Here is a 22,458-nt window from a genome sequence, read left to right as displayed (position 1 = left end):
TTTTAATTAAATGTCTAGATATAAAGTGCATTTTTTTCGCATGTCTTGAACTGTTTTATTGCTCTTAAACCTCTTTTACATGTACAGTCGTGTAAAAAAGTGTTTTTGCCGCTTTTTTTCATGTTTGTCACACTTTAATGTTTCAGATCATCAAACAAATTTAAACATTAGTCAAATATAACACAAATAAGCACATCATGCAGTTTTTAAATCAAGTTTTTTATTCCTTATATTTATTAAGGAAAAGCAAAATTCAAAAGTACATAGCCCTGTGTGAAAAAGTGTTTGCCCCTCAAACCTAATAACTGGTTGGGCCACCCCACACCAATCAAGCGCTTTCAGTTAACTTGGAATTAATCTGTTACAGTGCTGTGGAGGATTTTTTTTGCCCACTCATCTTTGCAGAATTGTTGTAATTCAGCCACGTTAAAGGGTTTTCGAGCATGAACAGCTTTTTTAAGGTCATGCCACAGCATCTCAATTGGATTCAGGTCTGGACTTTGACTAGGCCACTCCAAAGTCTTCATTTAGTTTTTCTTCAGCCATTCAAAAGTGGACTTGCTGGTGTGCTTTGGATCATTGTCCTGCTGCAAAACCCAAGTTCGCTTCAGCTAGAGGTCACAATAGATGGCCGGACATTCTCCTTCAGGATATTTCGGCAAACAGCAGAACTCACGGTTCCATTTATCACAGCAAGTCTTCCAGGTCCTGAAGCAGCAAAACAGCCCCAGACCATCACACTACCACCACCGTATTTTCCTGTTGGTATGATTATCTTTTTTTGAAATGCGGTGTTACTTTTACAGTACACCATACATAAAGGGACACACACCTTCTAAAAAGTTAAACTTTTGTCTCGTATTTTCCCAAAAGTCTTAGGGATCATCAAGATGCTTTTTGACAAAACTGAGACGAGCCTTTATGTTTTTTTTTGCTCAGTGAGTGAGCTTGGTGAGTGGTTTTCGTCTTGGAACTCTTCCATGCAAACCGTTTTTGCCCAGTCTTTTTCTTATGGTGGATTCATGAATGTTGAATGGTGCCAATACTTTTCCCTCCGTGTGAGTGATCGGTTAATGTACACTGGATATAATAGCTTCAGATCATCTTCTCAATTAAGTTTTTAAAGTTCTGTATTTCTGTGAACTCAATGCTGATGTCATCAACAAGCATTATATACCTTCCAATATTTTAATTTTCAAGTACTCTAATCGCAAAAACTGGCTTCAGTCTAACAGATTAGACGTTTTTAATACTATTCCAGAACAACTGACCCTCATGTCTTAAAACAACAACTGACTATTGGTGGTGGTGTTGCTACTTATCTATTGCCATAAGTGTTTTTTTTTTTTCTTTTCACTATTGTACTAGAATGTAGAAATTAAATCAAACTTGTTCTAACTTTTGTCGGGTACTGTGTGTGCATCAGAAATTGAAACTAGAACAGGTTTTGGTGCTCTTCTCACTGAAGACGACCTTTTCAGGTACTGGTGAGGAGTAAGGAAGCTGTTTCTGGCCTCTGAAACTGGATTATGAGTCAGGTTTTTTTTTTAAAGCATATCTATAACCCCTGTCCTAAATCTGTTGCTGTTTGCTTTTGTCTCTTTCCTTTCAGTTCTGTCTCAGCTATGTTTCTTCCTTATATATAATAATAAGCGATATTCATGTTACTACTGTCATGTACACCTTTTAGAAAAAAATTTGCATATTATAAAAACATAGTTTAAGTTTAAACTTTAAAGTTTTTAAATATAGTATGGAGTGCAGCTTACCTGCGCGCCTGTTTGTAACAGCTTATAAACATTACATATGGTTTTGCCTTTACATTCACAGTGTCAGGAGCAGAAAAGTTGGGGTTGTTTGCCCCTGGACATACACTGACAGGAGTTCTGTCCATGCCCGCTGGTCAGAATGGGCAAAAGGCATTATATAACTTGCTAATTCTGAACAGGAACCTTTTAGTCGACAATTGAGCTTTGTGATATTAGACAAACAGGTAAACTATCCAGTTTAAGCCTAAATAAATTCAAATTCAAATTTAATTTGTCACATACACAGTCATACACAGTGTGATATGCAGTGAAATAATAATAAAAAACTTTACAAGAAATAATAACAAGAAATAGAAAAATAGAAAAGAGGCAATAAATAAATAAATATTTTAACTATAAGAAAGTTGAACAAAATATACAAGTTTTCAAGATATAAGAAATATCCTTCAAATAGACTACATACATTATGAGCTTAATTAAGGTAGAAGTTTTCATGTTATCCTTGTGCTTGGTGGGTTTCATCCGGGTTCTCCGGTTTCCTCTCACAGTCCAAAGGCATCCAGGTTAGAATGATTGGCGCTCCCAAATTGCCTGTAGTGTGTAAAATAGAAATAAATACAATGGCCTTCACGGTCCCTAGTTGGACTACAGAGGTTCCTACATAGATGGATTATATTGAATTACTGTATTGCATTCCTAATGCGAGAAGTGGGCCGGGTCTGGATCCGGACCATTTTCTGGACTTTGAGAAACCACAATTTAAGCCGGATACATCTGTAATAACTTTCTTTTCAACAATCTATCAATAACAAAGAATGCACTAAATGGTAGTTTTCATGCTTACACTTAAAAACAAACTTTGAGCTTTGTTCCAAAGCAAGGAATCAACCCCAAGCACCAGACCAGTAAGCACAGGGCTTCGTCCCAAACCGCACACTCGCTTACTAGACAGGCGCCATATTGATGGGCTGCGTCGCACTTATTAGGGACCCTACCTAGTGTAGTGTTGAGTGGTTTGGGCGCGACCCGTTTAGCTCTTCCTGCTGTTTATTTGTACTGTTTTTTTGACAGCTACCGAGGGCCGTTTTGCGGTGTGAGGATGTCTCCGTGGCCGTGTTTGTGCAGGAAAAATGCAGTTCTACTGCGTGTGTCGCCGGTTAAAGCCAAAGGAGATGGATTTTACGGATAATCACGTTTTCAGTAGTTATTTGTGGGAAATGAGGCCTAACAAGATCAAGAACCGGGCTTGAGGAATTCAGTGTAATTAGGTGAGATTAATATATAAGCAGCTAACCTAACTAGCTGTGTGATTAACCATAACTAGTGCTATTAATAGTTTATAGTGTGTCTCAAATTGTTTAAAGAATATGAGTTTCTGTGTGTGTAACACTGCGGTGCGCGTGACGGGAGCCGTGTTAGCTGTTTAGCTAGTCCGCTAGCTTCAGCCTTCACCTTGCTAACTGCTAACTGACATTCATACGGCTCCCTGGAGCTTCACATATTTAATTTCAGTGAATTATTATTATTAAAAAAAACGTGAATAATACTTTATTTTTAAGAAGAAAAAAAAGAAGGCTAAGGTGTTCAGTTATCCTTCAACGACGTGGCGAATTAAAATTAGCCTGAATGGTTTGTTACGCCATTTCTCTACAAAAAAAGATGGGAAAATAAATCAAAATGAGCATTTTTTTAATGACTAAAGCCGTGCTCTTTGGTTGTTAGTAAATGACCTAGAATTCATGTCATGTTCGTTATTTTCTGGTGTCAGGCTGAAATTTGCAGTTGCCATGACAACCAGGCATCAGTGTTGTGTAATGTTTGCTTGTTTTTGTTTGTTTGTTTTGCTCGTACTATAATAATAATGTTCGACAACTGAACAACTATATATAATTTTAATATATAATAATGTTATAATTTTCTACCGTTTAAAAGTTTGTATCGAAATATGATTATAAGACTGCAGATCAGGTGTGTGTGTGTGTGTGTGTGTGTGTGAGAGAGAGAGAGAGAGATGGAGGCATCCTAAAAGAGTTTTAGGGGGGTTTATATGTGATAAAGGTTTTGTTTGTACGTTAGTCAGAACTTACTTTCTCAATCCTATCTTTATGTTTCATACTGTACATTGGATGACCCGAAATCGGTCCCAGAAAAATATGTCTGTCTATCTGTATGTCTTTCCAGCCAGATTTTGGCACACTTTGGCAGTACTTGACCTGAGCCATAAATAAATAAATAAATAAAAAGAATTGAAGAGAAGTGAAGTTATGAACACACTTCCATTAGAAACCGGAAGTGTGGAGGACGAAACTGTGGACGTGTGAAACTGTGTCTTAAATCGACCTCTGGACAGAATTTAATGAAACTTTTGCAGTATGTACTGTAGATATCTGCCTGAAATTTAACCTGCGTCATAAGTGAAATGAAAATGTTGAGTAAAAGCGACAGTTATGTGCCGGATTTCATAATCTACTTTAAAATAAACTACTAAGAAGCTACTTGCTTAATGTAAACAAACACGTGCACAGATAGATATTAATTAGAAAAGCTAAACTGAATATTTTTACTTTGATTTAGTTAATATTTTATCCAATAAGTTCGAGAGTTTCACTGTACAGTAAGATGGGCAGACAGGCTTCAAACTGAAATAATAATATCACTGATTATATTTAAGCTGATTAGCTTATTTTTAGCTTTAATCCTTTAATAATTTCTACAAACTCTTTTCCCATCAGTGATGGTTTCTAACGTTTTCTGGGTTTCTCTAATGAGTTTTTAGGTTTCAATCGCTTTTAGGTCTTCAAAAGAATTAGCGGGCGGGGACGAGGCAGCATTAAATGGATAAAAATGTACAATTTATTGTTTAATATCTTTTGCATTTTTGATTGCGAGCAAATTTCTGTGGTACAAGTGGAAATCTTTTAAAAAAAAAATGTTTTATAACCATTACAGAGGAGTTATGGGAGTATGGTTATTAGAGACGGGGGGAAAATCTATTAAGTTATAACTACACATACTCTTGATCTTTTTTAAAAGAACATTTATTTTATAGATGAACTGGTTGATCGGCCAGTGACCAGAGTTGGCTGGTTTTCAGTTTGATTGCCCATGACTGGTGATCCGCAGATCACCCCCAGACATAAACGATTTGGTACCAAATTTTCCACAGAAGCGTCTAAGTGGCACGACAGAAATACATTAGTATGGCATTACATTATTAAAAAACTGCGCACCTTAAAAGCCTCTGATATTCAAACTCTGTGAGGGAATTAGTCTCAAACCCACTCATTACACTTCACAAAACACAGCTAAAAATTATTATTAGAAATAATTATGGTGACTGACAGAGATACATGTTGCCCAGTTAAATGCTAAACTCTTGTATTTCAAGTTAGTTTGTATTGTTTAAATGCTGCACTTGGTTTTAAAGCGAGAAAACAGATGTTATAAGGAACAGGCTCTATTTAATTACTTATTAAACTTTTTCTTAAGGATTCAGAATTGTAACAAATTAAGGGATGCATTTAATGTCAGAGCAGAAATAATATATATATAAAATAGATTGATTGAGTCTGCACCGAGGTATCGTGACAATATCGTATCGGGTGGTGACTAATATTCCCATCCCTAATGTTTATACCAGATGTATGTGATTAGCAATACTAAAATCTTCTGTCATGACAAATAATATTGCAGTACTCATTTTTCAAAGTTTTGCAGAGCTTGTTACTCTTTCAGTCTGTGCTGATATTCCTTTAAGCTGTGCCTTAGGTTCTCTAGAGATTGCTTTGTCTCCCTGACACCTTTGGATTGCTGTCCAGGACTGTATCTGTGTTTCGTTTTAATTCTTAATTTTTTTCCCCTTCCCTTTGCCTTCTCATTTAGCTATGGCCTCCCAGCTCCAGGCATTCTCCTCCCCTTCGGTTTCCTCCAGCGGCATTTCACGCTCCAAGAAGCTCAAACTGGAAAAGCCTGCATGGGACGGAGAGAACAGTTACGGTCTGCAGAGCCCGGGTCAAGCCAGCGCGTCCTCACCCTCAGCTTCAGATTTCAACTCCAACTATGGCTCGAGCGGTCTTGGGTTTCCTTCTTCCAACCCGGCACGCGAGCACACGGTCGTACGAGCTGCGGACAGCACCGGCAGCGTCCCCGGCCCGTCGTCCTCATCTTCGTCCTCCTCCTCTTCCTCCTCGTCGACGTCAAGCCACCGGGGCAAAAACGGTTACCAAAAGCAGAGCGGCGTGAAGAGGAAAAGCGAGGAGGTGGAGAGCAGTGATAGCGTGCAGATCCTGGAAGAGCTCTCGGCCCCTGTTCTGTCCAACCGGGCCGGCGGAGCAGGAGGTGGCACCACCACGGCGCAGTCCATCACTCACTCCACCTCTACAGCCAAGAGCAGCAACTCGCACAGCGAGGGCGACTACCAGCTGGTGCAGCACGAGATCCTGTGCTCTGTCTCCAACAGTTACGAGGTGCTGGAGTTCCTCGGTCGCGGAACCTTCGGCCAGGTCGCTAAGTGCTGGAAGCGCGGCACCAACGAGATCGTAGCCATCAAGATTCTCAAAAACCATCCGTCTTATGCACGACAGGGTCAAATTGAGGTGAAGTGTCCTGGTTTAGTTTCAGAGTAAATTATTATCAGGCTCTTTCATGTGAGAGTTTTTGTATCTTTGTTTTTATAATTTAATTCCATCACTTTCCCTGTAGGTGGGTATCCTGAGTCGCCTGAGCACCGAGAACGCTGACGAGTTCAACTTTGTGCGCTCCTACGAGTGCTTTCAGCACAAGAACCACACATGCCTGGTGTTTGAGATGCTGGAGCAAAACCTGTACGACTTCCTGAAGCACAGCAAGTTCAGCCCCCTAATGCTGAAGTGCATTCGGCCCGTGCTGCAGCAGGTGGCCACTGCACTCATGAAGCTCAAGAGCCTGGGGCTGATCCACGCCGACCTCAAACCCGAGAACATCATGCTGGTGGACCCCATCAGGCAGCCCTACAGGGTCAAGGTCATCGACTTCGGCTCAGCCAGTCACGTCTCGAAAGCTGTGTGTTCCACCTACCTGCAGTCCAGATACTACCGGTGAGCGACCCAAACACACATACACGCACAGAATATGTGCTTACTGCCAAAAAAATTTTAAAAATCATAATTTTAATTCTGCTGCTAAAAAAAAAAGATCAGTTTCATTCTGGGAATTCCAACATACAGTTCTGTGAAAAAGTATTTGCCCATGTGGGAGATTTTTATCTTCCACTTATTTCCACTTATTTTAAAAATATTAAACACACGCTGTAACTCTAGTCAAAAAGGACCAAAGAACGACTCAGGACTCGACGATGCAGATCTGGATGAAGTAAGAAGGATTTATTGCAGCAATAAAACCCAAGTGAGCCGCACTTGTAATGCTTAGGTCGTAAATCCAAGCATTATCGAGAGCAGACTGACTGACAGTTACACACTCATTATATACAGTTTTCAAGGGAAGGGATGCACACCATCACCACCACCATAAAGTTTTAACCAATTATATTCTTCCTTTTTCCAATAAATTCATTTATTATGTTTAAGCTTTTTCTATGTTTATTTTTTTCCAAAATATGTTTTGTCATCTGACTCTCTACGTCATCTGTCCCAAGTGATTATATTTTTTCCCATTATAATTTATTTTTCTTGCAAATTACTTTTCATTATCTTTACACTACTCTTGTTCATTTAAAAAAATATTATGGCGCTTAATTTTACTGCTAGACCTGTTGAATCAAGAAATCACTTGAATGAATAGAACATGCTCTTCAAGCTGCGATCTAGGAAAATTCAGGAGCAGATGATAAACATAGTAATTGTCATGCATCAGTGTGGAAAAGACTACAAAGTTATTACTAAGGCTTCCCCTCCAATGTGGCTGAATTAAAGCATTTCTGCAAGGAAGAGTGGGCCAAAATTTCTCCACAATGATGTGTGAGACGTCTTGGCAGTTACTGCAAACGCTTCTATTGTAGTTGTTGCTGCCAAGGGTGGCACAACCGGTTATTACGTTTAAGGGTAATTATTTTTTCACACAGGGCCATGCAGGTTTGGACAGCTTTTAAATAAGCATCAAATAAATAAATAATCATTTTTAAAAAACTGCATTGTGTAATTGAATCAGTTTATTTTAGTATATAGGCAGTCTTTGACTTACAAACATTCAAGTTAGGAATTTGATGGTAAATAATCCTAAAAATCTTCAATGAGACAGAGTTCACAATCCAAAAACGTGGAAAACGTCTCTTAGACAAAATGACATCTGGGATTTCCCTCGCAATTTAAAGGCGCACAGAGACAACACTGTTACATTTAATGTGTGAGAGTCATTTCCTTAGGCGTGGTTATGTTTTTTTGACCACATGGTGGCAGTGTGGGGAAAGGGGACAGAGATTTGTGGATTGGTATGCTTTACATTGCACACTCGTGTCAAAGGCATGTAAGACTTTGTTGGACTTAGGATCTGACTTACGAACGTGCTCCCAGAACGGAACTCGTCCCCAAGTCGGGGGCTACCTGTAATATTAAAATTCGATGGTCCTGGATAATGTAAGTTCGACAAATATGCAAAAAAATACTTTTTTACAGCACTGTAAAATTTTAAAAGCAAAATATTTTCACACCGCTTTTATGTACTAATATTTTTAACAACTTTTAATGGTTTCAACCTATTCAAGAACCCTGTCTGTTTTTTCCCGCAGAGCCCCTGAGATCATCCTGGGTCTGCCGTTTTGCGAGGCCATCGATATGTGGTCTCTGGGCTGCGTCATCGCCGAACTCTTCCTCGGCTGGCCACTTTATCCCGGAGCCTCTGAATACGATCAGGTCAGCACACGGCACAGGGTTTAGTGCTGTATGTATTAGACATGTGCTTTTTGTCTAAATTTTAAAGATCAAAATATCAGTGAATATAGAATCAGAATCAGAAAGAGTTTATAGAGTGGTTTCTTTATTGTTGTGGAATCTACAATAATTTTTCCACTGTGATAAATATTTCCTCCTGTTAGTGGTTGGTAGTTTTTTATTATTTTTTTATTTTATTTATTTTTTATTTATTTTCTTCTAGCTTTTATATCAATATTGTATCAGACATAAATAAAAAAAGGAACTGGTGCATGTGTGGGTGGAGCTTACCAGTCACATCATAATTACACAGTTTTATATATTTATTCTCTCAAACATGAAGCCGAATAAGTAAATACACTTTTTAAAAAATACTTTTAAATATACTGCAGATCCGTTACATCTCCCAGACACAAGGTTTACCAGCGGAGTACCTCCTGAGCGCGGGAACAAAGACCAGCCGATTCTTCCACAGAGGACCAGACGCCAGCTACCCCCTGTGGAGACTCAAGGTCTTTTACTCACCACTGTTTGTCTTGTAGCGAACGCGCAATGGAAGTTAATCCTAAATCCTCTAACGATGCTTTATTTCAGACACCGGCAGAGCACGAGTCAGAGCTGGGCGTCAAGTCTAAAGAGGCTCGGAAATATATCTTCAACTGTCTCGATGACATGATGCAGGTAATTATGGGATTTTTTTTTTTTTTTGGCGTTTTAATCGTTTTATAACAGCGTGAACTGATTTGCCGCGGTTTGCTTTGTCGAAGGTGAAGCTGCGCTCTGTAGTGATGCAAAAAACGACAAACATTTCTATCTCTCTCCCGCAGGTTAATATGACTAATCTGGAAGGCACAGACATTTTGGCGGAGAAGGCCGACAGGCGGGAATTTATCGACCTGCTAAAGAAGATGCTCGCTCTTGACGCAGATAAAAGGATCACGCCGATGAAGACCCTCAACCACCCTTTTGTCACAATGACTCATCTCCTGCACTTTCCCCACAGCGCGCAGTAAGCTGCTCCTGCCACGCCACATTTCAAAATAATAATAATATGTAGGACATGAAGGTGTTATTTGGGGGGAAAAATCCTGATGTGACGTATGGGCCAAAAAAGAATTTATAAAAGTTACACGTGAACCATCGGATGTCACTTTTTGTATATATTTTTTGTGTGTGTGTGTGTGGATTCTTACAGGAGTGTTTCTCCCCTAATTTCTCTTTCTTTGCTCAGTGTAAAGTCATGTTTCCAAAACATGGAGATCTGTAAGCGCCGCTGCACCGCCTTCGACAACAACAAGAACCTCTTTAGCAGCAACAGCGGCCCGAGCACAGCCACCAACCTCACAGTGACCTTTAGCAGTCAGCTCAGTCAGCACAATCAGGTGGGCACACAAGCTCTTCAACACAAAATGTGCTGAATGTTCTATTGATACAATCTTAATAGAGTGGTCAAGCATTGGGTTTTTTTTTTTCTTTTTCATTCTGTCCTGGTCTGTATGCATGCATATGTATTTGTACTAGGGCTGAGGATTGGGTCACATGGTCACACAATCCGTTCACAGCATGCTGTACATAAGAGACACTGGCTCTTGTTTCAGTTTAGTGAATACAATGATATGATGTTTCCCCAAAACAGAACTATTTTTGTAGAACTATTTACAAAATTTATTACTGATATACTGTTATAATATCTTACATTTTATAATACAGTTACAGTAGTTACAATATGTTAAATTTTACAATATAATTAAAATATAGTTGCAATAGCTTAAATTTTACAATAGAATTATAATATAGTTTAATTATTTTAATTTTACAATATAATTGCAATAAAGTTTCAATGTCTTAAATTTTACAATTGAATTACAATATAGTTTAAAAAAAAAATTACAATATCATTGCAATATGGTTTCAGTATCTTAAATTTTACAATATAACTACAGTACAATATAGTTATCATATTTTACATTTTACACTATAATTACAATAGTTACAATATCTTAAATTTCAATTCAATTCAGTTTTATTTGTATAGCGCTTTTAACAATTGACAATGTAGCAAAGCAGCTTTACACAATTTAAAGAATCATTTAAGTTTGTACATTTTACAGTATAGTTACAGTAGTTATAATATCTTAAATATCTTAAAGACCTTTTTAAACTGTGCACCATTATATTACCTAGTGCTGTATGACTGTAAGTGTATTGTATTGAGATTTTTTTTTGTATTTTGTATTTATTCACTGTACTGCTCCTGCTTTATGTTTGTTCACATATTTCTGAATAATGGTATATCTAATCTTATCTTATTTCCTTTTATCAGTCTGTTACCGTTTTCTATACTGATTTCTAACAATCAGTTCACCTTCCTTTTCCAGGTGCCACACCCATAACCGTCTCTCCTTTTGTCTTTCAGCAGATGGCACCCTCTGGTGGCCAGTCTCTGTCTCTGAGCAGCAACGTTCCTCTGCTCAACTACCAGCCGGGTCTTTACCAGCAGGCCACCATCAACATCCCGGGTCTGACCCAGCAGAGCGTCCCGCTGCAGACCAGACACACACAGCTGTGCACTCAGACTGAACCCTTCCAGCAGACCCTCATCGTCTGTCCACCCACTATACAAGGTCTCACTACTACTACTTCTACACACACACACACACACACACACACACCTTCCTTCCACAGCTGATTAAAAGATGAAACTGATCACCGATTGAAACTTATTACTAGTTGTTGTGTTCAGTTTGGTGAGGAATGATTGGTGTAAATTCAGACTCTTTACTCCAGCAGGGCTTCAGCCTTCCGGTAAGCACTCGGGATATCCGGTGCGGATGGACAATTCTGTCCCCATGGTCCCCCAGAACCAATCCGCTCAGTCCCTGCACATCCAGCCCAGCATGCTGACGCAGGTAGCACTGCAGTGTGTGTGTGTGTGTGTGTGTGTGCGTGTGTGTGTGTGTGTGTGCATTGTAAGAGAGAATGCTGTCCTTGTCTGTTTCTGTCCTCCAGTCTGTCTTGGATGTCTTTTCTTTGCATCCCACATGTTTGAACGAGGTGATTCGTGGGAAAATAACAGCGTGTGTATGTGTGTGATTAATTTTGAGGTAACTGGAAGATTTTTTTTTTGCATTGTGTGGATTTATTTATAGTCTTCAGTACAAATGAAGCTTTTAAAAATGTAGATTTGGTTTTAAGGTGTAATATATTTAATTTTCGTCACATGTACTATTTTTTATATCATTCGTTTTTACACACAGGTAAGTGAGGTGAAGTTTAGCTTTTACAGGTGACGCTGCTTGTTACTTTGTATCCAGGTTGGTTTTGAAATAGTTTGTCATCACTCTAGACATCTGGGTTCCACTGGGTATCCACAAATACCGAGTTAGAAACTGATTTTTTTTCCAGAATTGTCGTCTGTAACCAATACTACACACACACACCTCTCTAGAAAAACACTTGAACGTGTGCTTGCAACAGTCTCGGCGTCTGAGCTGCCACGGAGTCCTAACCCCTTTGTGTCCATGCTGTCTCTACTGGAAGCCAATTAGAAGGAAGATGTGTGATTACAGCCAGCACAAAGCCTCATTCATATCAGTATCATGATTGTAGTTTTCTATAAATAAATCCACAATCACACAGTAGCGCGTTTATGTCCCCAGATGTTTCTCATCACCAGCTCACATTTATTTATTTATTTTTTTAATTCCTAGCCATCCGGATACAAGAGTTTAATTCCCGCAGGAGATCATTTCGTTACAGAGAAACGAACACCGGCGCTTTCGTCCTTAATTGTCAGTACTACAAACATTCACGACCGCATAAATTTTAATGAATTAATGATAATTTCTCCCCAAGTCCGCTCTCTTTTATGGCTCATCTCTGCACGTGTGAATTCTCACAATGGTGTGTGAGGAAAGCGATGTGGTGATTCTCACACACACACACACACACACACACACACACACACACACACACACACACACACACTCCTCTACCCCACACAGTGTGTTCTAACCTCCTCCAAACAACCCTCCTCCTCCTTCCTCACGCCCTGTCTCCTGCACACCGCTGATGGTAGCTGCCCTACACCCCCTCGCAGCAGGACTGCCCCCCCCACACCCCACCCCCACACCCCCGTACCCACTGCCCCTGGCATCAAGCCGTTCATGACAGGGCGCTTGCCACTACAGCTTGCAGCTTCCTTCACACACGCATCTGATTCTACCCAGGAGTTAATTTAGTTAGAGTTGTTTCACACAAAAGATGAAACCCCTCTTCGAATACTAAATACATTCCTGATTATTATTATTATTATAAAACAAATTTCATGTGACCTGAAACATGTTGCGTTATCGGGTTTGCGTTGTGGTGTTGTTTTTTTTTTACGATTACCTACTAATATATACACTATACCGCTAACGAGCATCACACCAATATACAGTATGGTGTCTGTAAATCTCATTCGAAAGTTCATCCACACACCTGGAGGAAACACACTAAGCACAGAGAGAACATGCAAACTTCATGCACACAGAGCCTAGGTGGGAAACGAACCAGACCCAGGAGGTGCAAAGCGACAGTGCTTACCACTAAGCCTTTGTGTAAACCCATTTGGAAGAAAAGCACACATGGGTGTGATGTTCAGTTGTCCATATACTTTTGCCCCTAATTTTAAGTAGGCCCAAATTTTGCCGCCAAAACAGCTCTGACCCGACAAGGCACGGAGTTCCCTAGACCTCTTCAGAGGTGCCATCATATCTACCAAAGCAGATCCTTTAAGCTGTGAGGTGGGGCTTCCATGGATCGGACTCGTTTTCCATCACAACCCACAGATGCTTGACTGGATTGAGATCTGGAGAATTTAGAAGCTGAATCGGCGACTTAAACTCGTTGTTGTGATCCTCAAACCAGCCTTGAAGCATTTTTTCTGCAGTGCGTCAGGGCACTGGAACCCATTCCCCGTTTCCCTGAAGCCTTGGCTGCCCCTGACTTGACAAGTCTGATCGAGCAAAGACGAAATCCGTATTAAAACTACGCAGCTTTGGACATTAGTGGATAGTGGCATCAATAATGGACAGTGGCATCATGTTAATTCTGACTGATTCACAGGTCTGGAAAGAAATGAGAGGAGAAAAAAAAAATTTTCTTGACATATCTAATGTTTTATTTTTCATTTTCAGCCAAAAGGTTCTTTTGAGTATTCCTGTCCACATAGCTGGTATGTCCTCACCTCTGTGCCTCTCACTTTGGTGGGAATGTAAAAAAAAAAAAAATTTTTTTTAAATTTTTTAATCAAAAACATGATCATGAATCTTCTCTCACTTTGTCTTCTGATCAATTTAGAGTGTTGGAGTGGGAAAAAATGGCATTATTTTATTTTAGTTTGATTCTGGTTTTTTTGTTGTTGTTGTGGTCGTCATTGATAAGGGCATTATTTTTTTGTTTTGTGTTTTACAACCTTACTCCAACGCCCAAACGTCACGGTGTATTTCAGCTTTGTCCATGTGAGCAGAACTCACAAGGCATGTTTCGAGCAGATTTTTTCCCGGTGACTCTTTTTTGACCCCAGTGCAGGAAAAATGTTTTTTTCAAAGCTGTAGCTCTGTGCATGGATTCCTAGGAGCTTTTTGAAGATGCTTACTCAGTAGTTGAGCAAAAGGAACTGCCTCTATATTGCATGTGCTTGTCAGACATCCCAACGTTTTAAAGAATTTAATCATTTACAAGGCTCATCTAAAACCTGAGTAACGATTGCTCGCTTCATTGTTTGTTGTGTGTTTTTAGCAGGGCTGGCCCGCAGGCACACAGCAGATCCTCATCCCGTCGGCATGGCAACAGATGCCAGGCATGGCCATCCCTGGAACCAGTCAGCCTGTCCTTGCTGAATCTCCTATGGGCTCTATGTTGGCTGACGGTTCGAGTCAGTCCAGTGCCAACTGGAGGTCAGCAACTATCCTGTACACTTATTGTATACTCGTACCTAAGTGTGTTTAACACGTGCAGTTTCATTCTTGTGCCATTGTGGTTCTCCATCAGGGGGCGACATGGTGGCCAGTGTGATGTCACACAGCAGGATGCTGCGCAGGGATGCCACGTGACCTCGCAGACTCTCAACACAGGAGCGGGCAACGTTCGGGCACAGCAGGGCGGGGTCAAGAAGTCAAAGGGTCGCCATGCAGAAAGTAGAGCTAGGTAGCGTCTCGTATCTGACTGTTTTTCAGTAGTTTGTGGTCAAATTGCATACGATGGATTACAGTCGACCCCTGAAATTATAAAACTATAAAATAAACTATATAAATGACTATGTTTATAGTTTAAACCCAGAAATATGTTCCCAGAACACTTAAATTTCACTTAGCTCAGCATATTACATTACCCTTAAAAAAAATCTTTGGTATGAGTCAGTTCTCTCTACAAGACAAAAAGTTTTAGAACACTTGCAGATTTCTTTGTTTTTGTTTAGTGATTTATTTTCTACATTCTACAACAATACTGGGGATTTCAAAACTATAAAATAACACATATGGGATTAGGTAATTATGTAACAACAAGAAAAACAACACTAAGTTGTTATTTTAAGACACAGAGGTCAGCCTTTTTGTAATAGTTCTTGCAAGAACAGTATTGTCAAGTGCATTTGCAAAATCTGTCAAGCACCATAATGAAACTGTCTCTCATGAAGGCCGTCCCAGGAGGGCGAGACCAAAACCTACCTCTGCCGCAGACGAGAAGTTAATTTAGAGTTATCAGCCTGAAAAATGACCAATTAACAGCACCTCAGATTAGAGGCATTATGAAGTCTTTACAGAGCAGAAGTAGCAGAAACATCTCACCATTAACTGTTCAAAGGAGATTAATGCATTTTTTGGACGCCTTCAGCATTCCTTTACAATGTAGAAAGAAATAAAAATTTGGAACCATCATGGAGTTAGAAAGTGTTCTAAAACTTTTGAATGGTAGTGTATACCCGAAAAATTATTAGTCAGGTTCTAAGGAAAAATCCGGGGGTCGAATGCATTCCCCTATATATGTAGGTAGGATAAATATTATATTTTACTGAGGCAAGATTTGTGATTAGAAAGGGAAGATCTGAAAAATCTATCTGATTTTCAGCAATGTTATCACAGCTCATGAATGTTCAGATACGTACCCTACACTGGAGTGTGTTAAATCCTTGTGTGTCTCTGCAGGCCCACGTCCTCTGCACTACACACCAGCGGTGACCCGTCTCAGCCGATTATCATTTCAGACACACCCAGCCCAGCCGTCAGCATCATCACCATTCCTAGTGACACCGAGGACGAAGACGACACCAAAGTTCCGCCCACAAGGTGATTGGCATGTAATGATCCGCCTCATGACGGTAGTTCATTCTGCAGCGTTTTTTTTCTTCCAGCTCAAGTCGATACCCTCAAACGAGTCTCAAGTACAACGTACGAATCACATCAAGTCCCAAACGATCAGTTTCTTAGAAGCGCTGAAGGACAAAAGTTATACAGGTCGAACATTTATTTAGAAACAATACAGTTGCACTTGCAAGCAGCTCACAGACCATTAGGTAGTTTTTGTCGTAGACATTTTGTATGAAATGGACGTTAAGATATAATTCTGCAATCAGTAATTCAATTTAAATTAAAATCAGCAGTTTTATTTATTATATTTAAAAATAAATATGTAAGATATTTTTAAAAAATCCAGGAAAACCAGTATAACTGTTTCTGGGTGCTAAATCTTAATCCTGTAGACAGACATTAGTTCTCATGAAAATACAATTTTGCGATCCTGCACCCAAACAGCAGACTTTCTGCGAGAGCTGCAAAAAAATCCACCTCAGCAGCAGTTAACCCGATTTCACATCTCATTAAAGCCTGCATTATCGATGGGCGTGCCTCCTCTGTGCCCACTGTTTCCTCCTCTCCCACCTGAGCAGAAAATCCGGTGCGTCAGCTTCCCTGACACACCTTGTGCCTGTGTGCCACTTCTAAGAAAAATCTTATAGACTGGAAATTTTGTGAGCCTGAAAAGATGATTCGAGTCATCTTTAGAGAAAAGACCCTTATGTGTCATTCTTTTGCCCAAAAAAAAAAAATTATAATAATAATCTAACAAACTGCTTTGCGATTTTCTCTCAGCTGCAGCGTGAACCAGCGTGCGAACGTCATCAGCTGCGTGACGGTCCACGACTCTCAGGACTCGGACTCGTCCACCTGCAGCCCCCTCAGTCCTAAACGCTTGCCCAACTTTGCGGAGAGCAGCGGACAAGGCTCCAAGTCTTTGGCTGTGGTCATGCCCTCACTGAAGACTCAGCCCTGGGACGGGGCGACCAACGGTATGTCATCACTCCACAATAATCCTGATAAATATAGTCTTCTTCATGTTCTTATGTTTTTTTTTTTCCCCCTTAAATTTGTTTGTCTTAGAGCTAAACAGCACAACATCCGGAAAATCGAAGAAGACATCAGCTCTACAGTCGTCCCACTCAGGATTGTCCAGCAGCGAGCGGCATCAGAGGACAGTGACCACCAAGTCCCAGCCTCTCAACCTGAGTCAGGTAGAGACACGCCTCCTGCCCCAAATTAAGCCTTCGGTCTAAGAAAAAGTAGCTTTCTTTTGCATATTTTTCACACTTTAAATAATTCATATCATCAAACTAATTTTAATATTATATATTATACAGAGATATCAAAAGTAAATATAAAATGTTGGTTATAAAAGATGATTTTATTTCTTAAGGGGGAAAACTGAACATGTGAAAAAGTAATCACCCCCTTGGCGGGTCACACTGAGTCTTTTACACTATTTGCATAATTTATTTAATTCTGTCACACTTTAAAGTTTTTGAGCATTATACGGAGCCTCAGCATCTCAACCGCATTTAAGATTTAATTTTTTCAGCTTTTTTTTTTTTTTTTTTTCAATTCCTTCCCGTCACTAGGGAGCGCCCAAATTTAGGCTACTACTACCAGTCAGTTAGGAGTTATAGAGTCAGTTAGAGTCTATCATGTGTTTCCTCCAAACCGCATCTTTTCAAACTGCTCGTTCACGTACACACTCGCTCGCGTAACACACTCGGAGAACAGCACTATCCAGCCCTTCCGCTTGCGTGAGCTCACAGATTGTCTGTAGAGCCGCGATTAATGTGAGAGTACTATTTGCCTCCCATCCCCCCCCCACTGAAAGAGCTCAGCCAATCAGCCAGACAGCTTTTTCTATCATCTGCCTGGGAAGGCCTGGGTTTGATTTCCAGCCACTAGATGCAGTGGAAGTTCCGGATAAAATGAGAGGGTGACCTCAGGAAGCACATCCAGTGTAAAACCCAAGCCAAGTTGTTGTGCGGATCGGATGGTCCGTTGTGCTACAAGAACAGCTGAAAGATTAACAACATGTTATTTAAAAACTGCATTTTGTATTTACTCTGGTTCACCTTTGTGTGATGTTAAAATTTGTTTGTTGATCTAAATCAGTTAAGTGTGATAAATAAATGTGCAAAATGAAAAAAGATTTAGTATGATGCTATATATTGTGCCTGATTTAGTCATTCTTTAGTGAAGTTATAGTAAATGTTTCGTGTAAACCAAACCGAACCAAAGCAAAAATTGATGGTACAGGCAAAGTGTAAGTGTTTATAGTCTATAGAGAATAAAGTTAATGATTGTAAAACCCCTTTACGGTTTATTACGGTGATCTCAGTAAACTGTATCAATCAATCAGTCAGTCATTAGTCTGATAATATTAGCCTTTATCCTCTATACGAATTTGGGTATTAAAACAGAGAAGTGTGCCAGAAGCACGGCTGGCTGAGGGTAAAGTAGGTCACTGATGAGAGCAGCAGCTCAGACATAACGTTCAGGCTGTTCTTCTGGATCTTGTTTGTTTGTTACTCAAAAGAGCACATGAATAGATTTCGTGCTTGTTTTTTTTTTTCTCTCTCTCTTCTCCAATGTTGCTTTTTATAGTGTGTTTTTGGAAGATCATGTTCTAGTGAGCAGAGTGCGCTTTTGTAACAGAGCAATGATGTAATCTTAAAAAATAAAAATCGGCTTATAGTAGCCACCAATGCTGCTCTTGACAAAAAAAAACAACCTCTCGTACACCGAGACGCAGTTTCTTCAGAACTAGATGGTTGAATCCAGTAAACAAGCCGAAGCAGGGGATGCAGCACTTTTCCCCAACAGCCCGTGTTTCGCTTTGAAAGAGAAAGAATTCTTTAAAAGTACAACATGCAATCTTTCAAGATTAAAAGACACCCCGTGCACATGATGTTTTTTTTTATTTTTTAGCAAAGCTACCATTAAAGCTCTCTACACCGTATTTCTGTCTCTGCTGTGCTGAAAATACTCCCGCACCACTTTAGTATCTCGATAGTGTTTGTTCTACGGCGGACTCCCTCTCCTGATCAAGCGAGCTGATAAATTGTGCGCATCATCAAAAACCCGACATCATGTAAAGCTTTTCTGCGAGTTTCCTTGTGAAAAAACTAAAATCACTCGGGTGCAGCACTCAGCATCTTTTTAAACAGATACGCGTCTCATCTTCTGTGTCTCCTTGTGTCCGTCAGGTCCAGCAGCCCGGGATGTCTTCTCATGACAGGTCAGGAGGCGGGTCCCTGAGACGTCAACCCACTTATCCTCCCGCAGGCCCGTCGCACTCCTACAGGCTGCACGAGGCTTCACTCTTCAGCTCCGCCCCTAACCTTTACGCCTACCCCGCGTCGGCCGCCCTCGCCTCGGTGTCGCAGGCCGTGGATCAGCTTCACAACTCCGCCGGCGCTTCCTCTTCCTCCTCCGCCTCCTCGTCCTCGTCATCCTCCATCAGGCACACGCGTGCGGCCGGGCCTTACTCCGCCTCTCTGAGTCTCCTGCAGAAGAGCAGCGCCATGGGGCTGATGGGCCAAGCAGCCGCCTCGCACTGCCCGCAGCAGCAGCTCCCCGGGCAGCCGTACCCTCTCGGGCAGAGGAAACTCGCCCAGTACCCTTACCTGTGAGACACGCCAACCACACCGCAGAACAAACCCTGATTATTATTGTTGCTTTTCTTTGATCATTATTTTTAAAAATGAAAGTTTTTATGTAGTAATGTTTGTTTTAATGCAGCTCATGTTAAACCATATACTGTCTGATCTAATGTGTAGGTGCATCGGTTTACATTTTGTTCTTGAAGTTTAGTGGAAGGTATGACTGTATAAATAATAATAATAATAATAATAATACTGTTCTGTAGCACTTTTAGCGGTGTTCAAAACACGTTCTCGCTTTCCTTTTTATCATCCTTTTATTGAACAGATATTATCATTAACTTCACCCCTTATTTGAACAGGATTAGTTTCTCTGCACGACTCCTGTAACACATTGTACTGAAGTCCAGAACGTAGCCAGATATACAAAACTGAAACAAAACGACGAACAATATCAACTTAGTTGTCATCTGTGAGTTTATTTCCCTTGAATAACACCACACTATTAGCGTCAGGGTCAGGGGGAGATCAGTGGTTAAGGCATTGGACCACGGTTTAGAAGATCCCAGGTTTAAATCCCATCACCCCAAAGTTGTCCCTGTTGGTGCCCTTAAATGTGCGATAAATGAGTAAAAAAATGGGTAAGGCATCTGCCGAATGCCGTACTGTAATTGTATAACGGTAATGATGAGATGATATCTGTCTATGAAACTCGTCAAATGATCAGAGCAGGTTAGTCTGTGTGTCCTGTATTGTCCTCAGGTGCAAGGACGGAAACGAAATCACAGAGCAGCTCTTGTAACTGCAAACTGATCCTGTCCAAATAGGTTTTTTTTCTTTTCCTCCTCCTGTTTTTTCGCAGCCTTTGTGTATTAATCATTTTCAATTTTATTTTTTTGTTCAGTTTTATTTACAGGTGCCTTTGATTATAATAGCACTTATGTTTTAATACATTATTTATGTGTTTGTCATTATGTTGTTTTATATATATATGTGTGTGTGTGTGTGTGTGTTTTAATGCCTATCGTGCTGACAGTTGCATGTTGTTTATGTAGAGTCCTAGGCGCTACATAGTCAGATGTTTTTAGGCTGCATCAGCAAAATGATCAAATGAGAAAGCGATCGGATCAGATGAGGCGTTTATATGTGGTGTGTGGTGTGCAGCCGTCGATGCAGAGAGCACTTAAAAAAAAAAGAAGAAAAAAAAGAAGGGTTAACTTGGATGTGTACGTTCATAAACTCGTGCCTAGTACAGTTGTGCGTTTGATCCCGAGTCTGCTTTTCACAAGCTTCTTATTAGTGGACGTTCGCTCTAACTAGAAGATCGTGAATCGCTGCTTTTAGGCTGGTCACGTGTTCGTTTAGAATAAATCAGACTTGTGCAATTTGTGGATGTTTCTACTCTTCTGTTAGAACGTGGAGTGTGAAGTTGACCAAACTATGGCTATGTCCTGATAAATATATACATATTGTATATGCACAATAAACATTTTCAGTGTACATTGAACAGTTTTGTGTGGGAGCTTGTGTTGTTTTGTTTTATATACACTAAATGAAAACTAAAGATTTATTCATGTTCTTTTAGGAAGCCTATTTTGTAGACTTTTGTTAAATTAGTATTATTCCTTTATGTTGGGAAGAATTAGACTGAATGTTAAAATCTCTCTAATTTAGTATCATAAACTGCCTGGCCCAAAAAAAAAAGGTCTCTATTTCAGACGGGTGTAATTATCAAAGAAAACATCAAGTGAGATTTGAAATTATTATAACTGGATCAAAAACACTTCAACACATTATAAAAACCTAGATAAATGGTCATTACAGAAAAATACACACACACAATGTGATGAGAATTTACAGGATTGAGACTGAACAGCTACAGATGCATCCAAGTGACCACTTGTTAGTGAGACTTATCAAAATCAAAGTCTCCTTATTTTCTAGGGAGCATAAAGATTGGACTTTAAAGTAATGGAAAAAGGTCATGTGGTCTGATAAGTCCATATTGAGGACTAAGTTGAGGGACATGGAGGCGCCCGTCCAAAACACACCCTCGCCTCCAACAGAGACGGACTGCTCATCCATCCAGCTGGGGTCCCCTCTATCTGTCCACTGCTACGTGTGTTCAGTTTGTTCATCAAGCTGTTCATCAAAGTTACACAAAAAAATAGAACGCTTCCCAAAAAACAGAACGCTTCACAAAAACAGAACGCTTCCTTTAAGGATGTTTCAGCCTAGGATTGATTTTAAGGATTCGCAATACACGTAAAATCATTGTAATGGCTAAATGTGTAAAACAGTTATTTAGTTAAAGTGTGACAAATCCCCTTAAATTATAATATTTTTAGCTTAATATGCATGTTTTTTTTCATAAGTGTTTGTGAAAGGTATGAGAAAAGTAAGTACACAAGTAAACAGTAACAGATCCTAACAGTAGAGAAGATGTAAAGCGGCTCCGAACAGATTCGAATCATGGCAGAGTTCGCACGGGACAGCGGTTTGAAAGATAGCGATCGTGATGCTCATGCACTTGGCATACATTTGCATGAATTAACCTTAAGCAATATATCATTGCCGCAAGTAAAGTGATGCACATTTAACAAACAAAAAAAACAACAACAACAAACAAAAAATATTTTTAAATGTCTAAAAGAATTTTGTGTTATTTTAAGTATATGTGAAAAATGTTAGGGGGAAGAAATTTGATTTGATTAAATTGCACTACAAGCAATTTAGGAACGCCAATTAGTCCAAACTGTACTGTGGGAGGAAACCCACCAAGCACTGGGAGAACATTTCAATCATTTCAATCCTCAACCTGGAAGGCTTCGAAATTAAATCATCTTTAAAGCTCTTCATTTTGTGCCTTGAG

At 40.0% G+C, this 22,458-nt stretch overlaps 1 protein-coding gene across 6 annotated transcripts; it reads left to right on the top strand.

The window, feature by feature from the left end:
- Positions 1–2,792: 2,792 nt before the first annotated feature.
- hipk1a (homeodomain interacting protein kinase 1a) lies at positions 2,793–21,093 on the top strand. 6 transcript variants are annotated; one of them, XM_053482543.1, is made up of 16 exons: positions 2,793–3,037; positions 5,652–6,364; positions 6,471–6,844; positions 8,491–8,614; positions 9,025–9,144; positions 9,227–9,313; positions 9,460–9,641; positions 9,864–10,014; positions 11,052–11,256; positions 11,423–11,541; positions 14,417–14,574; positions 14,669–14,824; positions 15,823–15,963; positions 16,765–16,961; positions 17,053–17,183; positions 19,191–21,093. In XM_053482543.1, the coding sequence occupies exons 2-16, from the start codon at positions 5,654–5,656 to the stop codon at positions 19,614–19,616; spliced, it is 3,282 nt and encodes a 1,093-aa protein (XP_053338518.1). In that variant the 5' UTR covers positions 2,793–3,037; positions 5,652–5,653; the 3' UTR covers positions 19,617–21,093. The 6 variants fall into 6 exon arrangements, with proteins under 6 accessions (XP_053338518.1, XP_053338515.1, XP_053338519.1 ...); XM_053482540.1 differs by having other exon boundaries at positions 11,420–11,541; XM_053482544.1 differs by having other exon boundaries at positions 11,049–11,256; positions 14,420–14,574.
- Positions 21,094–22,458: the final 1,365 nt, after the last annotated feature.

This window comes from Clarias gariepinus, chromosome 22 (assembly GCF_024256425.1).
Source record: "Clarias gariepinus isolate MV-2021 ecotype Netherlands chromosome 22, CGAR_prim_01v2, whole genome shotgun sequence".
NCBI lineage: Eukaryota > Metazoa > Chordata > Actinopteri > Siluriformes > Clariidae > Clarias > Clarias gariepinus.
The sequence above is the reverse complement of the archived record's forward strand: the minus strand, read 5'-3'. Positions and strand labels throughout refer to the sequence as shown.

Coding starts and splice junctions, on each gene's coding strand:
- hipk1a (XM_053482539.1), top strand. CDS start 5,654: ATGGCCTCCCAGCTCCAGGCATTCTCCTCCCCTTCGGTTTCCTCCAGC. Junction 11,257..11,419: donor CTGTCCACCCACTATACAAG/GTCTCACTACTA, acceptor TCTTTACTCCAG/CAGGGCTTCAGCCTTCCGGT. Junction 14,575..14,668: donor CAGTCCAGTGCCAACTGGAG/GTCAGCAACTAT, acceptor GTTCTCCATCAG/GGGGCGACATGGTGGCCAGT.